We start from the raw sequence: 26,333 nt of genomic DNA on the forward strand, positions 1-26,333 counted from the left end.
CTGAGGAGCTGATTCAGGCGTGTTAAACCAGAGTGCAGCTAAAAGTTGCAGAACACCAGAGTTGAAGACCTCAGATGTACGACGTTCCTACACATTTGAAGTGACAGTGAAGCTAGCAGATAACCTCATTGGGGGTCCACAAATGCGTGACCCTGACTTCAAAGTGTTCTCCCTCTAGTGGCAGGTTTGGGCTAACAAAGGACCCCAACACTGGCTCCTCTGGGCCCATTAGACTCTGAAAGAAATGAAACGGAACAGAAAACATTTTTCATATCCAACCAAATAATTTCATGCTATATAATTTGGTAAATGTCTGCCCAAAACCTTATATGTGTACATAGCTAGGGTGTGTTAAAGGAGCTGCTCTTGAATCTGCAGCCATAATTTCAGGTCCGAACCTCAGTGCTGATATCCCAGACGTCCAGCAGGGAGGCGGGAGGCGTCACTACCAGACTCTGCAGACGAGCACAAATATCGCTAGGCAATGGCAGGTGGTGAAGTTTGCTTCAACAGAAAGCATCACGGAGGAAGACCTTTTTTGAGAGAGCGCCGTCCATGGAGGCGTGTTCGTTGTGACACAGAATCCTGCTGAGACTCATCCCATCCAGGAAGATCTCCACTGTGACGGCTCCCCGGGGCTCAGCCGGCAGCGCCTGGAGAACAAATACACACTGGATTTCACACACGACTCTGTGCTGCTTGCTAATCGTGCTGCTTGAAGCTGATATCTAATATGTAACTTCACAACAAGGAGTACCAGGGAGGACGGCACAAAGCTGGGACTAAATGAAATTGCTGAATATTTCCATTACGTTATATTATAAATGCTCCACGTTTTCTTTCTTGCTGTCTTTTACTTCATTATTCATCCTTTGTGAGCTGATATTACACTCAGCCTGTCACAATAAGCAATTAAATAAATTAAAATAAGCTCGATAATTTCCATTCAGACGATCAATATTCTGTGAAGGGCAGCTTTGCTTACAGAGACTTCATAATCGGCTACTTGTAGTTTTTATTTCCAGTTTATTTATTATTTTTATTTGCTGTGTTTTATTTGGGGTATTTAAAATATCTTCCAGGTCCAGTGTTAAATGTTCTTTACGAAATTAAAGCAAAACTTAGAATGGTCTCAAAACAATATTATTGTTTATTGCAACAATTTGTTGCAGTCCTTTTCAATTGTATTCTCAGACACGTCGATTTTGTTTGCTTTTTGTTTGTCATTTTGCATATTATTCCAGAGTACACTTTACCACAACTTGCATGTCCACGGATCGGTTCAGTAACACCTCCCTCATCAAGGCGACTCCGTCTCGTTGCCATTTCCCGCCAACCTAACGGTCCAGACGAGAAACAGCTGGAGTAAACAAAGTGGAAACAAAGCAAAACAACAAAAACAAAACGAGAGGCGTTCTTACAGGGTTGATGCCAAAGAGCTGGCAGGGTATGCAGAGCTGAGGAACCTCCACACACAGTAGCATGGGATACACATGAACCACTGGGATGTTCTCGACCAGACCGTAGTCCACATATTGTACCTGACAACACAACGTCATGAAACTTGGTCGAACTTTACTATGAAAAGTTACAGAAAATCATTATAAGGCACTTAAGGGAAATTAATGATGGATTAATGAATCCATTGGCTCCATCCACACTAAAGGTTTCATGTGTCTGCGTTTGGGAATGCACACTGAAGATTAGGCCGGCCCTTTTCTTTTTCTGCTGATATCACAACAGAAATTCATAAAATTAATTAGTTAGAAACAGCGTTTTAAAAAATCCATCTGAAAACATGCTTCTCTCTTGAAAGTAACGGAAATGAGAATCCTCTAAAAATCTGTCATTTTCATCACAGTGGTGTTTTTAATCCTGCAGGGTGACACTGCTAAATACAAGGCTTGATGTTTTACTGATGCAGTTAATAATAAAGACAGTTAACAGCTCACAGGAGATGAAGGTGGTGATTTCCAGAGACGTTTTATGATTTTTATTACTTAATAAGAGGCGTCACAGCGTGCTCTCACCCGACTGGGTCTCTATGCCCAAAACTGAAGTAAATCAGTCCATAGATTTGTTTGGGACGTTCACTTGTCGTTCGTAGTTGGAGAAAGACAAAAACTGTTGCTGTCAATTACAAAGGTTTATCCAATACTTGACATAATCTGTTGTAGTTGTCCATCGTTTGTGGTTTGATATTCTGGCTATTAAATCCACCTTAAATGGTTCATAGTAATAATCCAGCTTGTCTTGTTTCCACAGTCCTTCCTGACCTTAACGTGACCTCCCAGCAGCTCCAGCAGCTGTCCTCGGTACCACAACATGTCGGGTCCGATGACGGCACAGCCCTGGACCGACTTCCAGGTGTAGGGCTTCTGTCTGGGTAACGTCTTGATGCTCTTCTGAATCCCTTCCTTCAGTTGTTCAAGCTGATACTCTGAGAAAAACATGGACAGACAGGATAAGTAAATATGAAATATGAGTATATTAAGCCTCATGCTATCTCAAATGTATCATCTTTGGAGTATTCCACTCATTCTAAGGGATCTCTGTAGTTTACCTGCACTCTGTGTTCTGGCATAAATGACACCGTCGTCTCCAATAGCAGAAACATTGATGAGGATGTGACCAGGACACGGCAGCTCTGGAGGGTTATACATTGAAGTCTTCACCTGCACACACACATTACAGTCCCCTGTTCTTTAGCTTCTTGTCTACATTATTTTATCTTCTACACGGAGTAAAACTTGCACATATGAAAAAGTTAAGCGTAAATTAAAAGAAAATAACAGAAGCAAGTTATTATAGAGTGAGTTTCTCACTAATTGGTCACCTTTTCAGCTGTTACAATTGAGCGAGGGAATGGTTTTGGAGGAGTGGAAGCCGCTTGGGTGGGAGGGAAAGGAGAAACGGGTGGAGGGGAGTTGCTTCTTTCTTTTTCACAACTTTCGGGGTCAGTGGCTGGAGTCTGGGTATCGGTTTCTTTGGGCTTTTGGACCCTGCAACAACAACAACAAAAAGCAGGAGTACCCTCAAGATTAAAAACACAGCAAAGGTCTGTCTAATGCTCAGGTAGAAAACGGATGGATTTGGAAATTTGCTATTCATGACAACACGCAGACTTTGGCTTTCTCTCCCGGAAGGCGAGGCCTTCGTCGACCAGGAAGTCGGCGATGCTGATGTACTCTCCCATCCTGTTGGAGCAGGACAACGTGACGGGCAACGGATGCTCGTCTGCCTCCTCCTAAACGAACACAAACGAGGCCGTTACATGCGAGCAGACGGCGTCTGATAGAGAGACGCAAAGTCATTCCTTTCCACAGCAAGAATTAAAAGAAGAGGAGAGTAAGAAGAGGAAACACCTTGATTGTCATCAGAGCTGAAGCTCCTGTCAGGTAGTAGGAGATCAGGTCACAGGCTGTATCTGTCCAGGTCGATCGGCCGCCTGTTGGCCTAGAGGACAAACAGATAGAGAACGTCTCGGTGTCGGAAGAGAGACAAAATACACACACTTTATTCAAAATGTCAGAAATCTCTGATATTCAGTAGTTCTATTGCAATTGTCAAATTGATACAAGTGCATTTAATATTATAATTCAGCTTTTGCTGCCGTTGTAAATTGAATCATGAATGTTTTGCCTTATTTTGTCCAAAGGGTAAGATATATTTTTTATTGTCCCAGTTTTTTCTTTTCATTTACATCAGTGATATTTATCTCTGGTGCATCTTCCTTAAAAAACAAACAATTGGGGGGTGAAGTGGTGGCGCAGGGGCAAAGCACAACCCATGTATGGAGGCCTTGGTCCTCATGGCGGTGGTCGCAGGTTCGATTCCCGGCCTGGTGCCATTTACCGCATCTCATTACCCTCTTTCCTGTCAAACTACTTTCAAATAAAGGCCACTAGAGCCAACAAAACCTTTTAAAAAAAAAATTGATTTTCCTCAGTTCAGGATTCAAACTCATTTTGTCTTTCTGCCATACATTCAGAAACTCCACCTTTCAGAGTTAAACGTAAATGTGGATATGGAAAAAACAGAAAAAGGAAGGGAGGTAGGATACAAGGATGGATAACATATGCTTGGCAAGAATTAAGGAAGGAAGGAAGGACACAAAAACAAGGGAAGGGAGAGGGAAGTGATGAAGGATACAGAAAAAAGAAGGAAGCAAGGAGACATTTTAGGATGGAATGGTCACAAGAGGGAAGAATAAACAAAAAAACAACTGAAGGACATGTAATAGAATAACACGTTGCTATGGTCATTTGACATGTTAGCACAACCAACCTGATGTCATTCAGAGTGCACTCCATTGCCAGGGAGCCGATCAAGGAGGAGGGAAGCGGGTACAGGTTACTGACGTGGATCTTCACTTTGTTGCCATGGTCACACCGTCTGACCTGGTACCGTTCAGTAGAGAAACAGTCGTCATCGTTTAAAAGCCACCACTGAAGTATTTCAAAAACTCTACTGGGGAATCCTGACACAAAGTTTAGGTCAAAAAGTCACAGACGTGTCACATTGAACCATTCTTCTTCTGTGGTAATGAAGAAAGTAACCAACTAATTTAAATGTACTCTTTTAAATCACAGTTTGTTCCAGTTTTTGTTTTTAAAAATCCCTACCAGCTACATGCTGCTGTGTTGGTAAAAAGCTTAAAAAACTTAACTAAAAGCTCCAAAAACGTTGCTACTCTCTGCTCCAGGAAGTGTGTGTAAACCTTTTAATCACAGCTGTGATGCGTCTCCGACACGATCCAAGTACCGTAAAAGTTTTCAGAGATTTATTTACATGTTGCTGCAACATCTTAACAAACCTCGACAGTTCTGCAGTGAAACAGCTGCAGCAAACTGACGTCAGAAATAAAATTATGTGGCGTGTAAATACTTCTGCAGTGTTGCTTGATGTGACGTCGCTGCAGATCCGTCCTCTCTCCCAGACTCCATTAATGTTGGCAGCGCAGTACATGTCCGCCTTCCACACAACTTCCTGCGGCTCCATTAGGGCACATTCCTGCTTCACCAGTTCGCATATCCTACATAAACATTAGAATAACACTCATGACATTTACTTCAACAACAAGTTGCTTGTGACAGATTTACTGACGTCCTGAACTGAAACATTCAGGGTTGGACAAGCAGCTGTAGCTTTGGATCTTGTAGATTTAAACATCATGTCAAACACAAGTTAGTCGTGGATGATCACCTTTTAAGCTGACGGTCAGAATTGGTGAGTCGGACGTAGAAGCTGCTTGGCGAGTTGACGTGAGTGACCATGACTTTGAGGTCTTTGCGCTGATCCGGTAGCTTCAACTGCGGCTGCAGCTCCACAGGGTCGTTGTTTTGCTCCTCAACAGTGACGTGTCCCGAAGCTTCGGCCTTCGCCGCGGCTGCGCCGGGCTCGAGCGGAGGATCCCAGACAGTGGAATCGGGACGAGACGGCTTTTTGTTTTTGGTTCTCTGCTTGCTGAAAAAAGAGGAAGCAGTGGAGTCGATAACGGAAGAAAATTAGTCAAATGTGGCGTTGGAAGAGGGAAGAATGGATACAGAATACAATAATGACAAAAAAATTAAAATATTAGACTCTGCACTTTAAGTAAACAATCTTATCTCGCTTATTTATCTTAAATTCAATTGAAAATACTTTATTGATCCGGAAGGGAAATTAAATAATATATAAAGTATTGGTCTTATAGTCCTTTCACATATGATAAGCAATGCTACTTGCATAAACTGCAAGTAGGTAGCAATAGGTGTGTAGGTGCAGCTCCTGAATAAGCAATAATATTTAAAGGGGAAGTATTATGTTACCTTCAGTTGTTATCAAAATGCTACATATATCAAATATGTCTTAAGAGAAATTTGACTTTGACACTTAATCCCTTGAAATTGGGTCTCTGTCTCTTTAAGAAACTCCTGCTCTTTCTGAAACTCCGCCTTCAGGAAGTCGCCACAACATGGCTCCTCTATTAACCCTTTAACAATGTTTTTACTAGCATTTCATTGAGAGGTAGCTCATATAATGAGCTCAGCTGATGCTCAGTTCCAACAGGTGTTTGCTAATTGCTGCTGGCTAGTCTGAAGGAGCTGAGTGAGGAAGGAATGCTCTGTGAGGTGGAAGTTTGCGTTTCACACAGCTGAATGGTTGCCATAGAGATTAAACAATTTCTCAAACATTCATGAAAGAATCGAAGCAACACTCCAGGTATGATGAGAGAACAACAACATTACAAAATGATGTAAAGCTTAAAAGAAGTTGATTTTACAAAGTGCCCTTTAAAACTCTGATACTTTTATATAACCTTCTGATTGCAGTTCATTTCTTCATCTTCCTTCTTGGTAACTGAGAAGTTTAAGTTTGTCTCTCATAGCCTGATAAATACACATTATATTCAAGAAGAAGCTAGAAAAGTTTACATTTTTGGTCATTTTTATCTGGCCAGCATTAGGCTGCAACATTCAAACAATGAAGAGAACATCTGTGGTAAATACTGATACTAAAACCTACATTCCTGCAATCTTTTGTTTCAATTTTTCTGGATAATCTGCAATTTGTCCAGGTACTTCAGGTACTACTTACCTCTCTTTGAAGCAGACCAAATTTTCGTTTGCCAGCAGCTCAGCTATGCTGGTTTTTGGCTCGTTCACTCCACCCACAAACACTCCAAGGGGCAAAGGCTCAGTCTTTGGTACTTTTCCTGGAGGAAACAGACTTAAAATCAGTGATGAAAACTTATCTGAAAAGGAAAGTTTCCAAAAGAAAACCCACAGTCAGCACCTTTTGCCTTGACAGTGACCAGCTGTTGGTGAGCAAGGCTGATGAATCTTTTGGTGCAGGCTTCACTCCAGCTCTCTCCGTCTAAAGGAGTCACGTCTGCCAAGCAGCAGTGGACTGCCTGGATTTAAGAGGAACATGTTCACTTCAACTGGGGAACGCACAAACATTCAGAGCATTAAACAGAAATTACTTTTGAAACCAAAAGTTAACCTTATATTGTGCTGCAAATTGACTTTTGCCTTTTCTACATTGAAATTCAGAATCGTATGTTACATTTAACTTAGAAATAAGGACAGTTGGACACACATGCTTTCAAAGCAACCTGAGCATTTTATGTAGCTGCTTTAGGAGCTTTGTGTGCTTCTGTTGTGCTCTTACCATGGCAGGAAGAGCAAAGAACTCATCTTTGATCTTCCTCAAGTCACTGACTGACAAAACCTGCTTATTGCCGAAGTCGACATATCGAACCTCCACCTTCCGTCCACCAGGATGGCCTGAAACCACACAAGCATATCAGAAAGGCAAACATTTCTCTCTCCATGAAGCTTAAAAATAGTTTCTGATGAAACAGAAACTATTTTGACAACATAATTAGGGGAAGAAAAGAAAAAAGTACGTAGAAAAACAACTGTTTTAATTTTATTAAAAAAAATTTTGTTTGATCTCAGAGAACTAAACAGATCTAATGCAAACCTAATTTGTTTGTTCATTTAAAGGGAATCTTTTGCCTTAACTGTTTTGCAGGTGTTTATGTTTATTTGTAACCTAGTAATTTAAAAATGTGCTGTATGAAGATTCTCACCGGTTGATTTTGAGCCTTAGAGATCCCAGGATGTATGATTATTATAAACATAACGGACCATAAATCCAACTAAACTATAAACCATTTATTTCAAGAGTTCACTACATGTTTAAGAATCATAATAAACGCATGAGCTGCAGCTGTTCCACAGTAGGTGTAGCAAACATTGTAAATGCTGCAGCAGCAATGCCAGGAATAAAGTATCCTTACTTATGACTTGAGCTCTGTACCACAGCTTGTCTTCAAAACGGGCAACACAAGCCTGTCCTATTACAGGGCAGTAGACCCGGAACTCGTCGTCTTTCAGTGCACTGTAGTAATCCTGGAGCTTGGCTGACAGCAACAGGGACTCCATGTTGTCAACCTGTTGACGAAGAAGGGATACAGTAGTGTATTAAAACAAAAATAGACGGGACTTTTTGAACTATAAGCCACTACTTTCCCCCCACAGTTTGAACCATGAGGGTTAAAAGCCCGGTGGGGCTTTTCTGTTGATTTTTCTTCAACCACCAGGGGGCGCTTTAGCAGGAAGTGAATCATTGGAAGTCAAAATTGGAAATCAAAGAAGAAAATGTTAATTTTCATTTAGAACAAGCACATGCTAGCAGCAGGAACGACGGAGAAATGTTTTCAAACTCATATGATGCAGCTTTAAAGTTGATCGATCTGGTAGTAAGGAGGGAAATAGAGCCGCTGCACGTAAGCTCGGCGTGAACGAGACCACAGTTCGGCTTTGGAGACGCAGGGCTGCGTCCTTAATAAATCCAGCAGATTTATTAATCTCCTGGATTAATACATCTGCTGCGTCCCTCTGCTGTGTCCTTGTGGAAAACTGAGAGCGGCGGAGATACCAGCAACTTATATATGAACGTTTCCAGTTTTTTTTTTTTTTTTTTTACTTTGCAGACATAAAGCTGTCCTGAGTTGAACCTCCCCAGAGTGACGATTACACAGGAGCAGTTCTGGGAAGTTGTTTTTGTTTTCTTTCTTTGGTGTCTCGGATTCATACCAGCTGGATGTAGAAGTCAGAGAGGCTGTTGATGTGGCTGACCACAGCATCCAGCTCTGCGCTGGCTTCTGGATACACAGGAGGGTAGTACATCAGAGGCTTCCTGCCCAGAGTCACTGGGGAGTAAAACCTACGGTAGAAAAACGCATGCAGTATTTGGGGACAAGTCCCGATTCCTACACCTCAAATTTGCAACAAGTTTTTAGCAAGTCATACACGATTAACGGTAAAATAAACACATGTACAGGTGTACCTGGCCACCTCGATGAAAACGAGGTACTCCCTGACAGAGATGGGAACATCAGTGGATTGCTCCATAGGAGCTTTTCTTAGATCCACCAACAAAGAGTCTTTGTCCTGACCCAAAGGTCGCATCTCCACAGCAGCAGATCCGACCACACAGCAGAACTCAGCCTTTGCCTCTTCGCTCCAGCCCTCTGTCTGCACGCGCGCGCGCGCACACACACACACACACACACACACACACACACACACACCCTTTCAATTTCACATCAACCTTTTGTAGCTCCAAACATTTGAATCTAGAGTGATCCTACCAGGTTATATGGGACCAGGTCTTTCAGTGAACATCTCACGGCCTGAGGAGCAAAGTTATTCAGCTCTACGCTCACAGATTCAGCCACTTTCCTCAGGTGGTTGTTCACAGCTTTGAGTAAAGACTCGGCAGCCTCCTTCTCGCTGAGAAAAAGAGTAAATATTGCAGTCGTACCATCAAAGAGAAACAAACAACCAGAGTCTGGTCGAAGTCCAACGTACGATTGGATGGTGATGCTTTTGGTGAACCCATAATCTGGGAAGAAGACCCGCAAACTGGCCAGCTGGGTGACGGGACAGGCCTTCACAGCCTTGACACAGCTTTTCTGAAAGACTTCAACCACGGTGGCGCGGCACCACACCACGTCCTTCCACTTCACAAAGATCATGGAGCCTGGAGACGAGCAGGGAAAACTACAATTAAACACCTCAGGAGAAATATTCACACAGACTCAGGGTGGGAGAAAAGAAGTGCACCTTTGTTGACACATCAAGACAAACAATTATGACTCGATTGACAAATGTCAAAACTCGATTATCATAATGTTGATATACGATCAAATCTGAAGGAATGCAAAAGGCGGTTTCAGGTCACATGCAGGGAAACTGAAAGGAAATAGAACCAAAGGAACTTTATTCAGGATTTCTCTTCTTACATTCTCATGTAAGAAGAGAATGGTGCTCTTCTTACATTTGAAGAGCACCATTCAAATGTAAGGCTTTGAAAGACCTTTTTAAAAGCATTATGAATGAAATTTAAGACCTACATCACAACAAAGATGTACAAAGGAAGTGAATAAGTGGCAAAGATAAACTTACTCCAGCCCACTGGCAACAAAGCAAGAGCATGTTAGCAGCTTGATGAAGACGTCCACATGCAACTCAGTCGTTTGCCTGTCACTAAAACACAGCTGAACCGCCACTTAAATATACTAACGATTACTTTTGACCAGAAGCTTGATAAAGTCTGACAGAGACATGGATACCTCTCTCCATGGTGTCTCCCAGTGTAAACTGGCAACCTTCTCCAACGCAGAGTTCGTTAATCTTCCTTGAAAGAACCTCACTTTCCTTCTTCTCAGCCACATAGCGGACGTAGAAGTGACTTGGATTCACCACATGGGTCACCACCACCCAGTGAGTAACTAAAGCAGAACAGCACAAAAACGTTCCTGAATAAAACTCAATGAGACGAAGCGTCAAGTTCAGAGTGTTTTAAATCGTCCATATAGCTCCAGATTAATCTTCCACTCGAACAGAATCGCATTTTTATTTGCTGGATTCAAATCAGTGTCTTACGTTTACAAAACAAAGATGTAATAAAGATCGTAGAGCCGCTTCCTAACCTTCCTTACACTTTTTGTCACGCAGGTGACATTTTCGTCTCCTTTGGGTTCTCCACTCGATGTTGGCCATTTCAGGTCCAGTCGGAGTAACTATGGAAAGACGCAACATCAATAATACAAACCAAAACCTCAACTACACCTGAATCTGACATCAAGTTAAAAGTGACACATGACTGAGCTGCACACCAGGCTCTGGGTTGTCGTCGAAAAATTCCTCGATAATCACATCTGGGCTTCCAAGGTCCGAGAACGAGCTGATCCTAGGGGCAGGTTTTGGGGCTAGATGGGTCCCTTGAGGTGATGATCTACTGGCCCCTGGGCTCTCTGGCTCCCATTTATCTGGCTTGCTACTGGGTAGATTGGAGAAGCCGTTTCTGTACTTGACATGTTTCCTTGAAGAGCTTTTGATGGAGTCGTCTGATTGGTGGTTTCCCGCTGGCTGCTTGATTACACTGAAATATAAAGAACAAAGAGCAATTTGTTACTGTAGAAAGAAAAAGCTAAACAAAGAGGAGATTATACGTTGGAATACGAACAAGCAAAATATAACAAATGACTTAATGTGTCATGACTAGCAAATGATAAAAAAAAAAAAAAAACTAATCAGAGCAGACGTGGTGTTTTTCCAGTCATCTTAAGCCCAGCTATAAAAGTTTAGGCAATAGTACACAAATATGAACTTCATAAATTAAAGCAAATATGTTAAAACCTCCAAAAAGTAGCATAAAGTTGCAGAAAAATAGGAAGAAATATTGTTAAGTATTACCTAGAACAGAGGCGTCAAACTCATTTTCATTTTGGGCCGTATCAAAAATCTGAATGTTCTTAAAGGGCCACAATGTATTAATAAAACCCTGTTAAACTGTTAAATATTGATAAATAACTGTTTGTTTCAGTATCAGTTTCTTAAAGTTAATCCTGGTCAGTCCATACAGGATTTTTGTGAATGTTTTTGTGTTTTGTTCTGTTTTTTTTTTTTTTTTCAATCAAAATCTCAGATTTTGTGGTGCTAATTTAGGAATATTTGATGCTAAATGTGACTTTTTATCACTCGCCATGTCGCTCACGGACTACAGCTTGACATCAAGTAAGGCTGAGGCACCAGTCACTAAGTTAAACCCAATGTTTTTGACCAATTTTAAGAAAACCTTGCAGTAAAAATCATAAAAAATGTGGGGATCTGTTAACTGTGTGTGGATTTTGTATGAATGTTTCAAATTTGTGAAAAACTTGAGGGACTAATTCATGTAATTTGGAGTATAAAGGGCCAGATTTGGCCCCTGGCTCTTGAGTTCGACACATGTGCCAAAGAATCACACCGTAATTATTTTTTAAAAAGTGTTTTAAACTCACGCGTTTGAGCCGCAGGCCTCCATTTTCAGAGACAACGTCAAACACTGGCTCACATTGTCTGACTGAAAAACACAGCTGTAACATACAGAAGAAATGCAAGACAAATGTAAAATACAAAACTTCATATTCTGTGAACTGACACCACTATATGTATATTTAGAAACAGTTTTGTGTTTTAAGTAATTTTGTTACTTGATATATTTCAATGTTGTTCATGATGACACAAAAAGCCTTAAGTCTCAGAAAACGGCAACATGTGTTACTAGTTAACTCAGATGTTGTGAATGAACCTATCAGAAGCTAACGAAGCTATGACATCATCATCATCATCATCTGGGCTTTCCCAAATTGTTCAAAGTGATGCAAACCTCTGACTCAATAATCTTAATCCTAAATTACCTCAAGCAGGAAAAGAATATTAAACTTTGATTTCAGATGGAGAAAATAAATGTTTCTTTTTAAACGTGTGTAAATATTTAGTTTCATCTTTAACTTTAAGAGTTTTTAAAGACAAGATTTTGACTTTTATTTGAAACCAAAAATTATAAGAAAGGTGTACTTTGCTGTGACTGTATTAAAACTGAATCTGGTTTCAAACCTCATTCCAGTTCCCTCAGCGATGCATTTCAAATCAATGGCCTTATGATCCACCGGTGTCTGCAATGTTTCTAAAACCTTTTAATGAGAGAAACATTACTAGCACGATTCTGCAGAGGGTTACTTCCAATGACCCAGAAATGCAAAGCTGCTCAACACAACAGCTTTACATTTCTGTGGCGTCTAAAAACGGACTCCAACCGTGCAGGATTTCAAACGCCACCAAACCTCGAACCTTATCCAGGATGCAGTACTGCTCCAAGAAAGGGACCCGGCGTATTTCTCTGGCCATCTGCATGGCGATCTCCAAAGCTTTAATCCTCTCCTGGACATGGGACACCACTGCCCGGCCGGAGGGAAAATGCGTCTCCATTTTTTTTAGCTGGTTCAACTGTGTATCTTTCCTGTTGGTCAACAAACTCCAATATCATGACAGATTACGGAGAAATTTTGGGAATTTAAAATAAAAAGTTAAAACTAATCTATTGCCTCAACTAACAAATACTTAGATGTTTTAATTTTGAAACTGAATGTAAGATCATATTAACAAACATACACAAGGTTGCCCCCAGAAAACTTGCTAAGCCCGATGGTTGGGCGCCAGGTCAGTCATTCATCCACCGGCCCGTCGTGTTTTTGAGTTAAAATAGGTTTAAAGTTGACAGAAAATTTGAAATTATCACTTGATAAGCAAGTGATATTGAAAGATTAATACCTGAACACCAATTATAAAGTCTTAAAAAAATGCAAACATTTTAAAAAGACTTCAACAAGCAATGCTTAGCTTAGCCTGGTGGGGGCTCAAGTAAAGCCTGGTGACCCACCAGGCTTATAACACTCTGGGGGAAAACCCTGCATACTCTGTGTTGAATAGTTTATACCATTTCTGAATCATGTGCACAGCTTTATTTGAGGCCTGGGTGAGCTCCATCTCCAGTCGGGTCCTCTCTCGCTTCACCTGCTCTGCCAGGTCAGCTGTCAGGGCCTGCCAGGTGAAAACCAGTCAATCCACACAACCACCTCCCAGTAAGAGCCTCAGACAGGCAATTCATGGAGGTGTATTTTGTTTCTAGGAGCTATAACAATCATAAAAATCTGATCATTAGACACGGCTGCTTTTACCTCGTAGATGTTTTCCAACTGGGCAAGATTTTCTGCAGCCTGGACCAATGACTCGTCTACCGTCTTCTCAATCTTCTCAATGTCTGCAGGCTGCAGAAAACACAAACCAGTCCGTTTTAAATACGAAATTTGAATTTAAATTTCTATACAGATGAAGAAAAACAGTTAAAGGTCCAAATGCTAATGTGGCCTCCATCTTGAACTGGTATTATGAATACATTAATCTGTACAGATTTTGTACCAAATATTAGGACATGAATGTAACCAAGTAAAAAAGTTGACTTTTATTTTCTTGACCTCCAAAGTGTATAAAACTATTCACCTAATACAGCAAAAAATATAGACTCACCTATCATGACCAAGTTTAAAAAACACTGTTAATATGAGAAGTGAAGGGTTTTTATACAATATAAGAAGGGAGTGTTGATTACATTAAGTTTAAGGTTTGACCTGTTTTCTTTGACATAGATATGTTTTCATACTTTCTGGTAACGGCCATCGGAATATGTGATCACCAGAAGCTTACTTTAATGACGCTTCTCTTTGATATAATTTATATATTATGCAATGTTTAGAAGAGCCGATAATTTGTGACAGTTTGTGATGTTTGATTCTAAGTGGTGGTGAGAAATGGAAATAAAATACCATGTGCGTCAAACCGTTTTCTTCAGCTGACGTAAAATCAAAATGTTTTTCTGTTGACCAACACTAAACCACATTCAGGCAAACATTTGCTTCTTGTTCACAATATAAAGGCAGTTCAAGAGTTGCAGAAGAATGAGCAACTAATAAAGTTATAATATGGTATTTATACGATGAGGTGCCTGCTTAAAGAAATATGAAAAAAGTTGTGCATTTAGTGTTCTTAATATTGTACATTTGAGAAGAAAATGTAACTAAATAAAAGTTTTCCTGTATCTGATAACAGATAAAACAATGACGGCTTCATTTTAAGTTTACATAAATTAAGCCGTTATAAATTAAAGTTAAATTAAAGCCATAAATTAAAGTGAAAATCAAGAAAATAGTTTTTTTCATCTCTGGATTCTGATCAAAATATTGAAAAAAACCAAAGACACTGAAAGCTCTGGGGAAACAACATTAAGATGCAAAATGGGTTCTGTTTCATATTTCTGTGATAACCATTTCGTCATGTACATTGCGACAGTTAGTAATAATAATAAAAAATTAAAAGTTCAAATTTGTTTTTTCTTCCGATTACTCATAGTTTCTAACATAATAAGTACTGCCAAGGTATAAAAAAAAAACAGGAACAATCATTTGTAAAGTATATTTTAGGACAGATTTATTGAAAAAAAAAAAAAAGAAAAGACCAGGCAACTTTTAATAATTAGGGCAATAAAAGTTTAAAACTTACCTGCTTCACAAAGTCACTGTTGGAAATAGTTGATGCACGAGGTGATGTTCTGTTCTTCTGGCACACCTTTGGTCCATTGCAGCGGAGGCTTTAAGGAAAATAGACATTAAAATTATGTATAATTTTCTGAAATCAAAAGACAGAAGAAAACCGGTTGTTATATTTTGGTAAAACGTGTGTAAGGGAAACCATGTCACCTTTTGATCTGGTTCATCTCAGCAGTGTAAATCAGACCAATGATTCTGCTTTCTTCCTGCAGGCCATTAACCCCCCCTTCTGGAAGAGTTGCCCAAAACTGCAAATACATAGTTCATCTGGTTAACATCATCAATGGTTATCAAAAGATTTAAGCACACAACACTTGCACAAGCCCACAAATGTTTGAATTTACTAAAATGTTGGATGTCTTTTACACATTAAAGGTGTAACTGTTTTCAGTAAAAACAGAAAATGACCCTGAACTTTAAGCTCAACTCAAAACAGAATAGTTTTCAACAGCGTTGTGTCTGCTCTCGGAAAGAACAGGACTGCTGACTTTACCTCACAATCTGGACATCTTATGGCACCTTCACACTCAATGGACGCAAGGCAGTTTGTGCAGAAGATGTGGCCACATGCAAGTATACGGGGCAGGTTACCATCGGTTTTATCCTCTGAAAGGTGATGACACAGATAGAACAGAATAAGCACTGACTACAAGAAGGTAGACCAGATTTAATTCATTCAACATAATGGGAACCGCTTTTTTGGTTCCAAAAATGAAAACATTCATCCAAATGCATTTTAAAACAAAGTACAGTCTCACTTATCTTTACGACTAACTAGCAACTTATAGTTAAAAATTCAAAACAAAAAAGAAAATAGTAATAATAGTGGGAAATCATAACTATAAGATATGTGTACAACTGCATGTTTTTCCTCAGTCCCGATTCACTTAAGCTGAATGTATATTATGGATTAGCAGCATCATAATCTAGATGATGCTGGTTCTTAACCTTTTTTGAGGTACCGAACCCACCAGTTTCATATGCGCATTCACTGAACCCCTCTGTAGTGATAAATAAAATATGATCCCTCCACCCCAAATTCAAGACATAGTATGTAGCGCTTTGAGTGGTAAAAATGATCGGAAAAAGCGCTATAAAAGTTCAGTCCATTTACTATTTACCATTCAATCAGTGCTCCTCCGCTGCTCTGATTGGCTAAGCAATGTAACCTGATCCTCTGCAGCAAGTGATGGCAAAACGGGGCGTCATCACGACTTTACACAAGTGTGTCTCTACCTCCGCGCCAGAGGCTCCGCCGAACCCTTGGGGTTCGATCGAACCCAGGTTAAGAACCACTGATCTAGATGATGACACGCTGAGACTAGAAGGAGCCCGCAGAAATGTTCAAAACAAATGTTACTCTCATTTTATAGTGAAATAAATACGTGGACGTGATTATTTAGTGCCTGAATATTTAACTCCGCGGTTGAACTCGCCTCACTCACAGTTAGCCATAACAAATCCCGCTATAGAAGAATAGACCATTTGTTCCTGTCCTGATAATTTTGATAGAACAAACCAAATAAAAGTTTCTTCCACACTCTGTTTAGGGAACCGCAGTAGCGTGTTTTATTTATTATATTTGCGATTTTAAAGACGGCGGAAGTAGCCGAGCCGCCTTTCCGGGAAGAAGACGCAACATGTCCTACTTTGACGTAGGCGGGGATTTTAGTGTAGTATAATTAGCTTTCATTGGCTAACACCAAATGCTCTGGGTAAGACGTTACACCCCGTCCTCTAAAAAAACCGCAACCATCAAGAGTTACTCATAATTAATACGCATCTTTCGTATTTATATTTTAAACGTCTGTGCACGCGCACTGCTAGTAAGTGGCTAAAAAAAATTAGCCACCTAATTGCTGGCGCCACTGCTAAGCAAACGTTACGTAAAACGTGATACATCGAAGATAAACAGTGCTATAATCATTGTAAATATCCTACCCGGAAGTTTAAATGCATTCCCACATAATTTGCAAATTGCAGCACTGGGACTATCTCCTTTATCCATCATTAACGTCGTCAGGAGCTGGATTTTCCTTTTGCTGTTCCACCTGAGATGGCGCCGCACAGGCTGCTTCACTTCGTCACGTGACTTCACAGGTGCGTTCACAGACGCACGGCAAGCGTCTTGTAAACACTTACATGTTATTCTCCTTTAGTGAAGAGAAAATTAGTACATATTGCAAGAAAACACATATATAAACATGTATATCAATCTTCATGCAGATGAAACTATCATAAAATATCCAAACGTTTGTTCCAATGTAAGCTTGACTTGTGTCACTTAATACATTGTGTAACACTTGTATATTTTATTTTTTTACCAGTAAGACCTCTTTCTCATGAATTTCTTGACTCATCTAAACAACACATAAATGTCTGCATATTTTTCCAAAGGTATTTTTCTTCTTTCTGAAAAAGACAAAATACAAAATGAACATCAATGTCTTTACACGGTGGTGTAAAAATGTATTAATTTTAAATGAGATTTGTAATGCTGTAAGCATGTACAGCTTACAACCTTGCCACTTTGCATCCTGATCAACACAAAGATCACTTCTTAAAATATGACCTCACTTTTCTGACCACATCCAATACATTTCACCTTACATAAAATTATTAAATGATTTTGGTTGAAAATTTGTTTCTTTGAACAATTATTGACTATGACTAGTCAGAATTCCCAGAGGAATTGTATATGATATGCAAATATTAAAGTTCACAAAAAAAATTGCCCAGTAAAAACTCTTTAGAAAAACAAATTGATCATGCAGTGTTTTTTACAGACACTTGAGGGCGCCAAAGACTAAATCAGACATGCCGGGCTTCCGCGAGATCCCTCTGAAAATCTGGAAACATACATGAAATATAAAAACATTTGCCACTCACATACCATCTGAAAATAACTAAATATACACAACTGGAATCACATTTATCGTATTTGGAAATAGGATTCTTTAACTCCTCTAGAGTTCAGTGTCATAAGCTATATGGATGTTTTACATTTACACATAAAAACAAGTTTAAAATGATTAATAATAGCCTTTATTATTGTCTAGATGTGATTTAAAAAATATATAACACATTGAATCCACCACTCTACCTCTAATAATTTACAACATGCCAAAGGTACTCTGGTGCATTCCTTTGTTTCCTGTTGGGCCTATAGCAATGCTTCATAGCAGATCCAACGTCACTTTGTCGGTCCTTTATTCCATCTGAGCGCAGCTGCCAGAAGCTCTGTCGCCTGCAGACCATGGGCAGCTACCCAGTGAAGCAGAATTAACTGGAAGTGACAACAAGTGGCGAATGGAGAGGCACAGGCATCAGCTGGTAAAGGTAAACTGTCTTGTATGTGACGCAGCCAAAAGTTTAACCTTCAAAGAGCGGCCATCCAGATCCCCGCTGGGAAGAAAGAAACTGCATCCTTATTAAGGAGGTTTTTCCGGTCAAAACTGGCAGGATGAAGCCTTAGAGATCTGCTTGAACGCGCGTGAGTTAATTGTGCCACTACCCCAACGACATACGTGCCCACCTGAGAAATGCTCCTTGCCTTAATCTGAAGTGAAGCCACCCTGGTGTGAGTTGTTGAAATGCCTCGGGGTATAAAGATCTACTTGTCAGTTAATGAGAAGCAGACAAAAAAAAAAAATCATTGTCTGATTATGTTAAACAGTATATGGCTCATCAAAAAAAAAAAAAAACCTTGTTAAAAAATTTTAAATATCAGAAAACTGAATTTATACAATGAAAAGCAGAAATGATATGACAAAAAATGTCTTATTTTTCAAGATGTGAAATGTCTTTATGGTTTTTTAAACTTCATGTCTAGAGAAAAAAAAACCCTCAATGTTTCACATTCCAGCAGATTGAGGGATAGTAAAGAATACGAGGGGCTCTGAATTGGCTGACTAGAGGAATCTGTACAGTAGGCAGATAAAATATGGGGGGCTGGGATGCCTTTTTGGTGAGTGTGTGTGCCAAGGTGGGGGGTTGTATGTGTGTGTTTACCAGGGGTAATGAACCAATCAGCAGTCCGCCGGGGAGGGTGTGCCAGCAAATAGGGGAACAAGCATCACCCCCTCATCGTTCCTCTTGCAAAATGTGGGTCACTTCCTAACCTGGGGTGATTTCCCTCCTCGTGTTTACGCAGGAAACAACGACCCCGCCTGCACCCCACTAAGATCCTTGTCAGATAGTTTGCTCATTAGAGGCTCTTAATTAAGACGTGTATCTCATTAGCTCTCTCTTGATGTCTTTACCCAAACCTTGAACAGTCATCTGTGCATTTTATTGTTACACATGTATTTCACATGTCACATCATTTTATATGACTGGAGATGATAACTATCGGAAGCAGTGTCTCAAAGGTCACGTTGAAAACAAACAAACAAACAAAAAAAAAGCCGGTTCGTGCATCCAAGGCTCACGGAGAACAAAGGAGCATCGGGTTTCTGTGAAGGTCGGGTTGCACTGTTGAAGTTTAACGTCTGACGAACATTTTAATGTAAAAACTCAAAGATGTCAATAGACTTATCAACTGACTTTAAATGTTTGGCCACATTTGATTGATATATATGCCCAGTTTTCATTGTCTGATTAAGGAAAGACCTACTTCCTAACAAAGGGGAAAGCCAGCACCAAGCAATATAGCACAAAGTAAGGCATGACAATTTGTTTTGTTTTGACAAAGCATGTGGAAAATTTGTATGATTTACTCATCTTCATGCCTCTAAAGTCCTTTAGAGACATACCTATTGATCGATACGTCAACAGGTATAACAGAGAGAGTACCCAGGGAGAAACCATACATGCAAACTATGTAGGCAAGGGTTCAAATCCCGGATCTTCTTGCTGCAAGGCAACAGTGCTAGTTGCTCCATTGTGCAGCCCTGTCTCTGAAGTCAGCTTTCAGTTTTCCTTTGGCAGATATCTGCCTGCAAATGGTGCTTATGATTAACTCCAGGTCAGCTAACACAAACAGGCACTGAACCTTTTCATGTGAAATGACCTCACCAGTTCACAAAATGCACAATGATGATTATGATGATGAAAACAGTGACTGGGAATGTTTGTTATTTGCTCTGTATTTACTGAGAAACTACCCATTATGTCCACATTATAGATTTCCAATACAACGTCTTTGAGAGACTTTAACCCTGCGGCCTTTTTAGTAGAAGCCCTGAGATATCTTTGTCTGTCTGGCCTATTGTGACAGTCTAGAACGAAAATAATACAAAGAAGTAACTTATTCAAAATATTCCATTTTATAAGACAATCGAGTAACTATGTTATCTTCTGTTGTTGTGAAAATGCATTATATATCAAATATTACTTTAAAGAAATTTGACTTCAAGAAACTCCTGCTTTTTCTGAAGCTCCGCCTTCAGGAAGTGATCACAACATGGCTCCTCTATTAAGCCTTTAGCAACATTTTTACCAGTGTTGCACTAAGAAGTAGCTCTTATAATGAGCTCAGCTGATGCACAATTCCACCAGGTGTTTGCTAATTGTTGTTGGCTAGTCTGAAGGAGCAGAATAGGTTAGTGGGGGGCAGGGATGCTCTGTAAATTAGAAGCTCAGAAGCTGCAGCTCAGAGGAGGAGCTGTGTCTCGAAGGCAGACCTAGGTCCATCCAGATGCTCTGCACAGCTGAATGGTTGCCATGGAGTTTAAAGAACTTCTCAAACATGCATGAAATAATCAGAGCAACACTCCAGGTATGTTTAATAACTTTATAATATGATGCAAAGCTCAAAACAGAACATCTCTTGATAGCAGGAACAATTGCTAAGAAGTGGCTCTTTCATTAACTAATAACGTCCGCCCATCAAGATACATTATGTCTCCATGACAACTCGCTGATGGCTGGTGTTAGTCTACTGTTTGATTTTGAAGTCCAACAATTACTACAGCATCAAGTATGAGAAGGATGTTCAAAAAACAGCTGGAAGCTTGATGATCATTTTGCCCCTGAGTAAGGGTAGCTGAAGTTTAAAGCAGGGTAAAAAACAATATTCCAATCTTTGAACACTGTTCTACGTATCATCAGAAACCTGAATGAAATTGGCACAAAGTTACCATGGTTACCAGCCATAAGAAATCCCTCTCGCAGTTTGCTCAGGGACGCAGCAGTGGAAGAAGGTGCTGTAGTCAGAAGAGGCAACATTTGAACGTGTCGGCCCAGCTAAATAAATTATTAGCTTATCAGTGAGAAACAGCACAGCATGTTGTACTGAATGTCTTACATGTAGTTAATAGTCACATTTGGTATGAACAGACATCTGTCGGCCGCACATTTCACCATAAGCCAGAGGGCAAATCAGGCATGGAAACAGATGTTCAGATTTACAGAAAGTGGAGCAATTTTTTTTTTTTTTTGCATCAAAGTTGGTGCAATACTTAAGGTTTTTCAAGCCGAATTCAAAAAAATTCTTCAGACACTACATTTTTTTCTCTCCTTTTTACTGTGGACGGGAATGAAGCAGCTTATCCAACTTCTAAGAGCATTCAGTTGGAAAGGGGGGACTTGTCTTTGCATCTTGTGATAAGGCAATTTAGCCAACAGCCCCAGTCTACCAACCTCTTCACCTCTTCCGTCGCCCACCCAGCAAGACCAAGGCCTTTATCCAACCACAACAGCCGACAATTACACACACATAAACTCGGCTGTCACTCTTATTCCTGCTTTTTCTCACCGATGCCGTAAAACAAAAAAAAAAGCATCTCTTTTCCACACACACACAGCAAGTCGGTGCCAACCCCTGGCTCTCTCTGAGAAATGTTTCGTATCAATGCTGAGAAAGCAGGCCAGGCATTCAGCAAGTGTCGCAAAGCGAGACAAGTGCAATATTGTTCTCTTGTTTGTCTTGTGTGTGTCTCTGTGTTGAAGCCTTGTGGCCTGGTATAAAAACACTCACAGGCAGCGATGAGGGTTTTTTTAGATCACTTAAATCCTCAACAACGGACCAATTAGTCGGTCTAACGAGCTGATCTCCCATCCTTTCCTTGATCCGTGTGATTTATTAGGTCGCAGAGCCAGCAAGGTCAGCCTTTAAACGCTCCAGCTTTACCAGTCCCAGCGACTGGTACCTCGTCAGCCGCCGGGCTCCACCTTCTAATTATGCCTCTAAACCTGAGAGATAAGGGGTCGGCCAATGCGCGAAAAAGCAGCTGAGCACTCGGGTGAACGAGTCCACGGTCAAAGGGAGCAGAGGCTCTGGGTTGATAGAGACGGGGAAAGCATTCACTGGCTGCATTCATTTCTTTGAGTTGCTTTTAACGAGCGCTTATTAAAAAGGTCGTGACCTGCTGCCCTCTTTTTTGGTGGTTTGTGCCCTCGTGGCCCACCGACAGGGTTTCGCAGCCGACACTGCAGATTTTGAGGAAACAGAAACTATTTATCAATATTCCTTTGATTAATATATTGTGAGCACTTCAATACTAACTAGTATGTAGCTAAATTAGCTAAGAAAAAGAAATATAAAATTTTTCTGAGGCGTTCACTGACTCCAACTGAGGTCATGTTTAAGCGATAAGTTGACGAAGATGGACTACTTTGTGGCAAGGTGTGGGAACAGTGACTTCATTTTAAATATGAAGAGGACAAAAGAGATAAAACTGTGTCCATTTAGAAACAGGTGGGGGTGTAGAGGACCACAGATGATTGATTATTTAGAAAACACTGAACCTGTAAGTGACAGAAAATGCTTCACTTCTTGAGGAACGTTAGTTTCTTGAGCATTTGCAGCAATATTGTGCAAATGTTTAAGTCTTAACCTGGGCACTGCAGTTTTTCTTTCCCCCAGTTTTGGTGAGAAAGTGTGTTTTTGCTTGTGTGTGAGGCAGTGGGAAGAGATAGAAGTACACTTTATCCTTGTCATTTCATCATTTTGACTTTTTTTCCCCTCATCAATTTGTCTCTAGTCTTAAAACGGGTACACAATGAAAAAATTACCTTCTCATTTTTCTTGAAGCAGCCTCAGTACTCAACCATATTTGACAACTGTGGACTGAGACGTCTCCTTCTGGGATTATCGAAATTCTCATTAGGAATAAATTAAGTTAAACTCAGTTTAATTTTATGTTCAAGTGCATTGTTCTCTCATCAGTTCTTTTTGGCAGTAATACTCCTTGACCTCTTAAGTCATTAGCAGCCAAACAAAACATAAAAGAAAGCTTACTTGACAGATTTCTGTCAAAAACTCATTGAGTTGCAGAAGTAGGACATTTTTCTGGTCAGTCGTCATGTCATTTGAGTTCTATGGACCAATTCTGCTTTTCGAACTTGGATTTATTTATGTTTTTTCACCTTAGCTGCTTATCCAAATGTCCCTTGAGAAATTAGCGCTGAAGTTGTTTTGGTCATTTATGCCAACAAGATTAGACAGGTCTAACAATATTCATCGGTAAATGCAGTTCCAAAAAATTTCACACCTTCCCATTCAACCAAATCGGAAATCAACGACTTATTCATCAGCCTTTTCTGAAGAACTGGGGTAGAAACCTCACACCTGGATGTGTTGGCTTTCATTTTCACCAAGCATTGAACTGTTCCAATTTTTTATTTATTTTTTATTTTTTTGGAAACTTTAAAAGTTCAATGGGTTCAGGTTGGAGTAAAGTGAAAAGCAATTCTTTCTCCTACCAAAGAAGAAAAAAAAAGCACTAAAAGCATCAGCCTGCTACTTTAAATAGCCGTGCCTTTACAGTAAACTCTCCCACGATGTGTGGTGACTCATTCATCAAGTCCAGAGGCAGCAGTGTGACACTTTCAGCCTGGACTGAAAAGAAAAAAAAAGGTAATTAAATGTGAGGAGGAATGTAGGAAAAAAAATAGGAAAGAAAAGAATTAATTGGACTCAGGCATTATGAAATTATCATTTTATTAGAAGTTTTTCGATGTCTCAGAATGAAAAATGTTTTGGTTTTGGATTGTTATAATGTCAAAATCAATGTGTATAAAACACTAATTTATACATCTTGCATGCACAGGTGTGCAGTTATGTTCCAAAAGATACATGCAAACAACTTCTCAAAAACTTGAAATATTATTCAATTTAGCTCTTGATAGAAGATGTTATTCTGGTTATTGTGTCACCGGTGTTGCAGTTTTTCAACTCCAGAAGTTGCACTATTTATTCTTCTTTTTAACAGACAATGTTAAACAATCCCTTCTTCAGTTTTTATAGTTCATTATAGTACTTAGATATTTTTTAGCATTCTTAAGATTGAATTAAATGTCCATAAGTCCAAATATGTTGGAAAAACAGGCTTTCAAAGTGTGTCCTAATTGATCCACTTGGTTAAATGGTGTTGACATATGAAACTAGGGATGGGTGATATGGATTTAACGTTTTATTTGAACATTTTGTGGTATTATCGAGATAAAGAACGAGTCATTATTTCAATTTTAGGTGACTGTACAGCTGTGGCTGCATGTCACAACAATCATAGCCCCAGAAAAGCAACTAATGGTCTTAAAAAACGTTTCTATTTGTAATGCGCTCCCTTAGGTCACACAAAGCAGTGTGATTTGTATCACTAAATTGCACATAGTAACTGCATTTACTCGCATTTTGATTTGTATTGATACTCTTGTTGAACAAACATTGGAGAAAAATTAAGAAAAAAATTAATTTGGAGGTTTTTAAATGTCATTAATCGGAATTTACTGTGACTATAAATCAAAATTTTTATCATGACACGAAATTTGCGATAAATGATAAACGATAGCACAAATGCCCACCCTTAATCCAAGAAATTTATGTTTTTGCATGTAGTACAAATGATCCAGAACCTCGCTTCAGCTGAAATCTTCTGTCCTGACTTTAAGGCCTCCATCTCTAACCTAAAGAGTCGTTGAAATACAAGTACAGATATGATCATCTGCCAATAGCCGAGTGCAGTTCTGTTTGTGTCTGCTGTCGTCTCAGACGTGTTTTTCTCCCGTTTGACCTGCTCTGTTCACTCCCTCTGGCATCCAGACAGTTTCTCCTTTATCATTCTTCTTCTTCTTCCCCTCTGCCTGTGTGTCACTTTAACAGAAACAATGACAACAATGCCACAGGCTTCCACAACGGCAGCCATAATTACAGTCCTGACAGAGGCAGACTGCCTACTTGTTAGTCAGAGCGCCAGTAAAAACCGTGACAGTGACGGCAGCGAAACACACCTGGGTGGATGTCTCAGAGGTGACGAAAGGCTAAATGCGGTGGTGAAGTGTGGCGCCGCGCCACGAGCGCACTCGTTGCCCTGTAATCTGGGCTTTGCTTTAGGAAACGAGCGCGAATAATGCTTCCTGAAGTGTCGAGACTGTGGGAACACGATAATAACCGGAGTTACCGTATGTTCCAGGACCGATCGGCAGGTAGAGCCCGGAACGTTTGTTTGTAAAAGCAGCTCCCTTAACTTTACTAAGGGATGAAGAACATTTTAAAAAACCTCATGTGCCGGTTTGGAGCGGCACGTGAGACTGTATTCCAACAAGAGCAGCTGCAGAAAAGTATTTTGTTTTGTCAAATATAAACACCACGGGTGCCAATGTACACATATAAAACACACTGACATTATTGCAACCTGTGAAAAGGCAAATTCTTACAATAAAAATGAGGTGGAGTAGCAATTTTGAACAAATTAGAGGTGATTACTCACTACAGAAATATGTCTTTTGTTTACATAGTAAATTGTTATGCAAACTTTAATGGTGGTGCCATATTATGACCATTAAAGTGAAGTTAACATTTTTTCCCTGTGATTTTTTTTGGGTTTGTTTTTAATCTGTAAATGGGGACAAACTACCTCTGTAATGGTGCCATCAGTAATACAGGCCATTACAGGTGCTCTTTCATGACCACAGTCATCACCATCTACAACAACGCTTTGAGAAACTTTGATTTACTATGAATTACAACACTTAATTTCCATCTGGGATCAATAAGATAGATTTTAATTTAATTGAATTCAATACATCTTGGTTGGATTTAAGTAAATAAACTATTAAAACTTCTAACTTCTAGCAAAAATCTGTTAATTCAGCTTTTGTGTCCTAATTTAACTGAAATAAAGGACCGACAAAGTGACGATGGCTCTGCTATGAAGCATTGCTGTAGGCCCTGACACTGACAGGAGCCATTCAGGATTTAGTATTTATTTATAATAATAGAACCCAATTTTTAACGCCTTTTTTACAGCACACATTTGTGCATTTACTACATACAATGAATATAATAAAGTTGTTCAAATTCAATAATAAAAAACTCATCCATGATGCAAAATGACATTTTTGCACAACCTTTTTTTTTTTTTTTTTTTTTTTTTTTTCTTTTTTGATTTTAGATTGTTGGAAA

The 26,333-nt window shown here is 39.7% G+C and overlaps 1 protein-coding gene across 3 annotated transcripts in view; it reads right to left on the reverse strand.

The window, feature by feature from the left end:
• rnf17 (ring finger protein 17) overlaps nt 1-26,333 on the reverse strand; it is a 123,792-nt gene that overhangs the window by 2,630 nt on the left and 94,829 nt on the right. For 2 of the 3 annotated variants that reach the window (XM_015045046.1, XM_015045045.1), the window contains exons 2-35: nt 17,239-17,398; nt 16,928-17,139; nt 15,480-15,592; nt 15,137-15,234; nt 14,940-15,027; nt 13,562-13,651; nt 13,321-13,424; nt 12,675-12,843; nt 12,441-12,517; nt 11,843-11,917; nt 10,676-10,941; nt 10,490-10,579; nt 10,130-10,288; nt 9,366-9,537; nt 9,146-9,287; nt 8,842-9,029; nt 8,589-8,718; nt 7,790-7,943; nt 7,156-7,271; nt 6,778-6,895; nt 6,580-6,697; nt 5,206-5,466; nt 4,888-5,035; nt 4,288-4,400; nt 3,366-3,456; nt 3,126-3,247; nt 2,837-3,002; nt 2,564-2,675; nt 2,277-2,440; nt 1,422-1,541; nt 1,257-1,337; nt 534-653; nt 399-455; nt 125-235 (exon numbers count right to left, since the gene is read on the reverse strand). In XM_015045046.1, coding sequence (XP_014900532.1) covers nt 125-235; nt 399-455; nt 534-653; nt 1,257-1,337; nt 1,422-1,541; nt 2,277-2,440; nt 2,564-2,675; nt 2,837-3,002; nt 3,126-3,247; nt 3,366-3,456; nt 4,288-4,400; nt 4,888-5,035; nt 5,206-5,466; nt 6,580-6,697; nt 6,778-6,895; nt 7,156-7,271; nt 7,790-7,943; nt 8,589-8,718; nt 8,842-9,029; nt 9,146-9,287; nt 9,366-9,537; nt 10,130-10,288; nt 10,490-10,579; nt 10,676-10,941; nt 11,843-11,917; nt 12,441-12,517; nt 12,675-12,843; nt 13,321-13,424; nt 13,562-13,651; nt 14,940-15,027; nt 15,137-15,234; nt 15,480-15,592; nt 16,928-16,997 — 4,203 coding nt within the window. In that variant the 5' untranslated portion in view covers nt 16,998-17,139; nt 17,239-17,398. The remainder of the gene's footprint in view (nt 1-124; nt 236-398; nt 456-533; nt 654-1,256; nt 1,338-1,421; nt 1,542-2,276; nt 2,441-2,563; nt 2,676-2,836; nt 3,003-3,125; nt 3,248-3,365; nt 3,457-4,287; nt 4,401-4,887; nt 5,036-5,205; nt 5,467-6,579; nt 6,698-6,777; nt 6,896-7,155; nt 7,272-7,789; nt 7,944-8,588; nt 8,719-8,841; nt 9,030-9,145; nt 9,288-9,365; nt 9,538-10,129; nt 10,289-10,489; nt 10,580-10,675; nt 10,942-11,842; nt 11,918-12,440; nt 12,518-12,674; nt 12,844-13,320; nt 13,425-13,561; nt 13,652-14,939; nt 15,028-15,136; nt 15,235-15,479; nt 15,593-16,927; nt 17,140-17,238; nt 17,399-26,333) is intronic. The other variant, XM_015045047.1, reaches the window with a different exon arrangement.

This window comes from Poecilia latipinna, unplaced genomic scaffold (genome assembly GCF_001443285.1).
Source record: "Poecilia latipinna isolate Pla-1442-1.1 unplaced genomic scaffold, P_latipinna-1.0 Scaffold704, whole genome shotgun sequence".
Classification (NCBI taxonomy): Eukaryota; Metazoa; Chordata; class Actinopteri; order Cyprinodontiformes; family Poeciliidae; genus Poecilia; species Poecilia latipinna.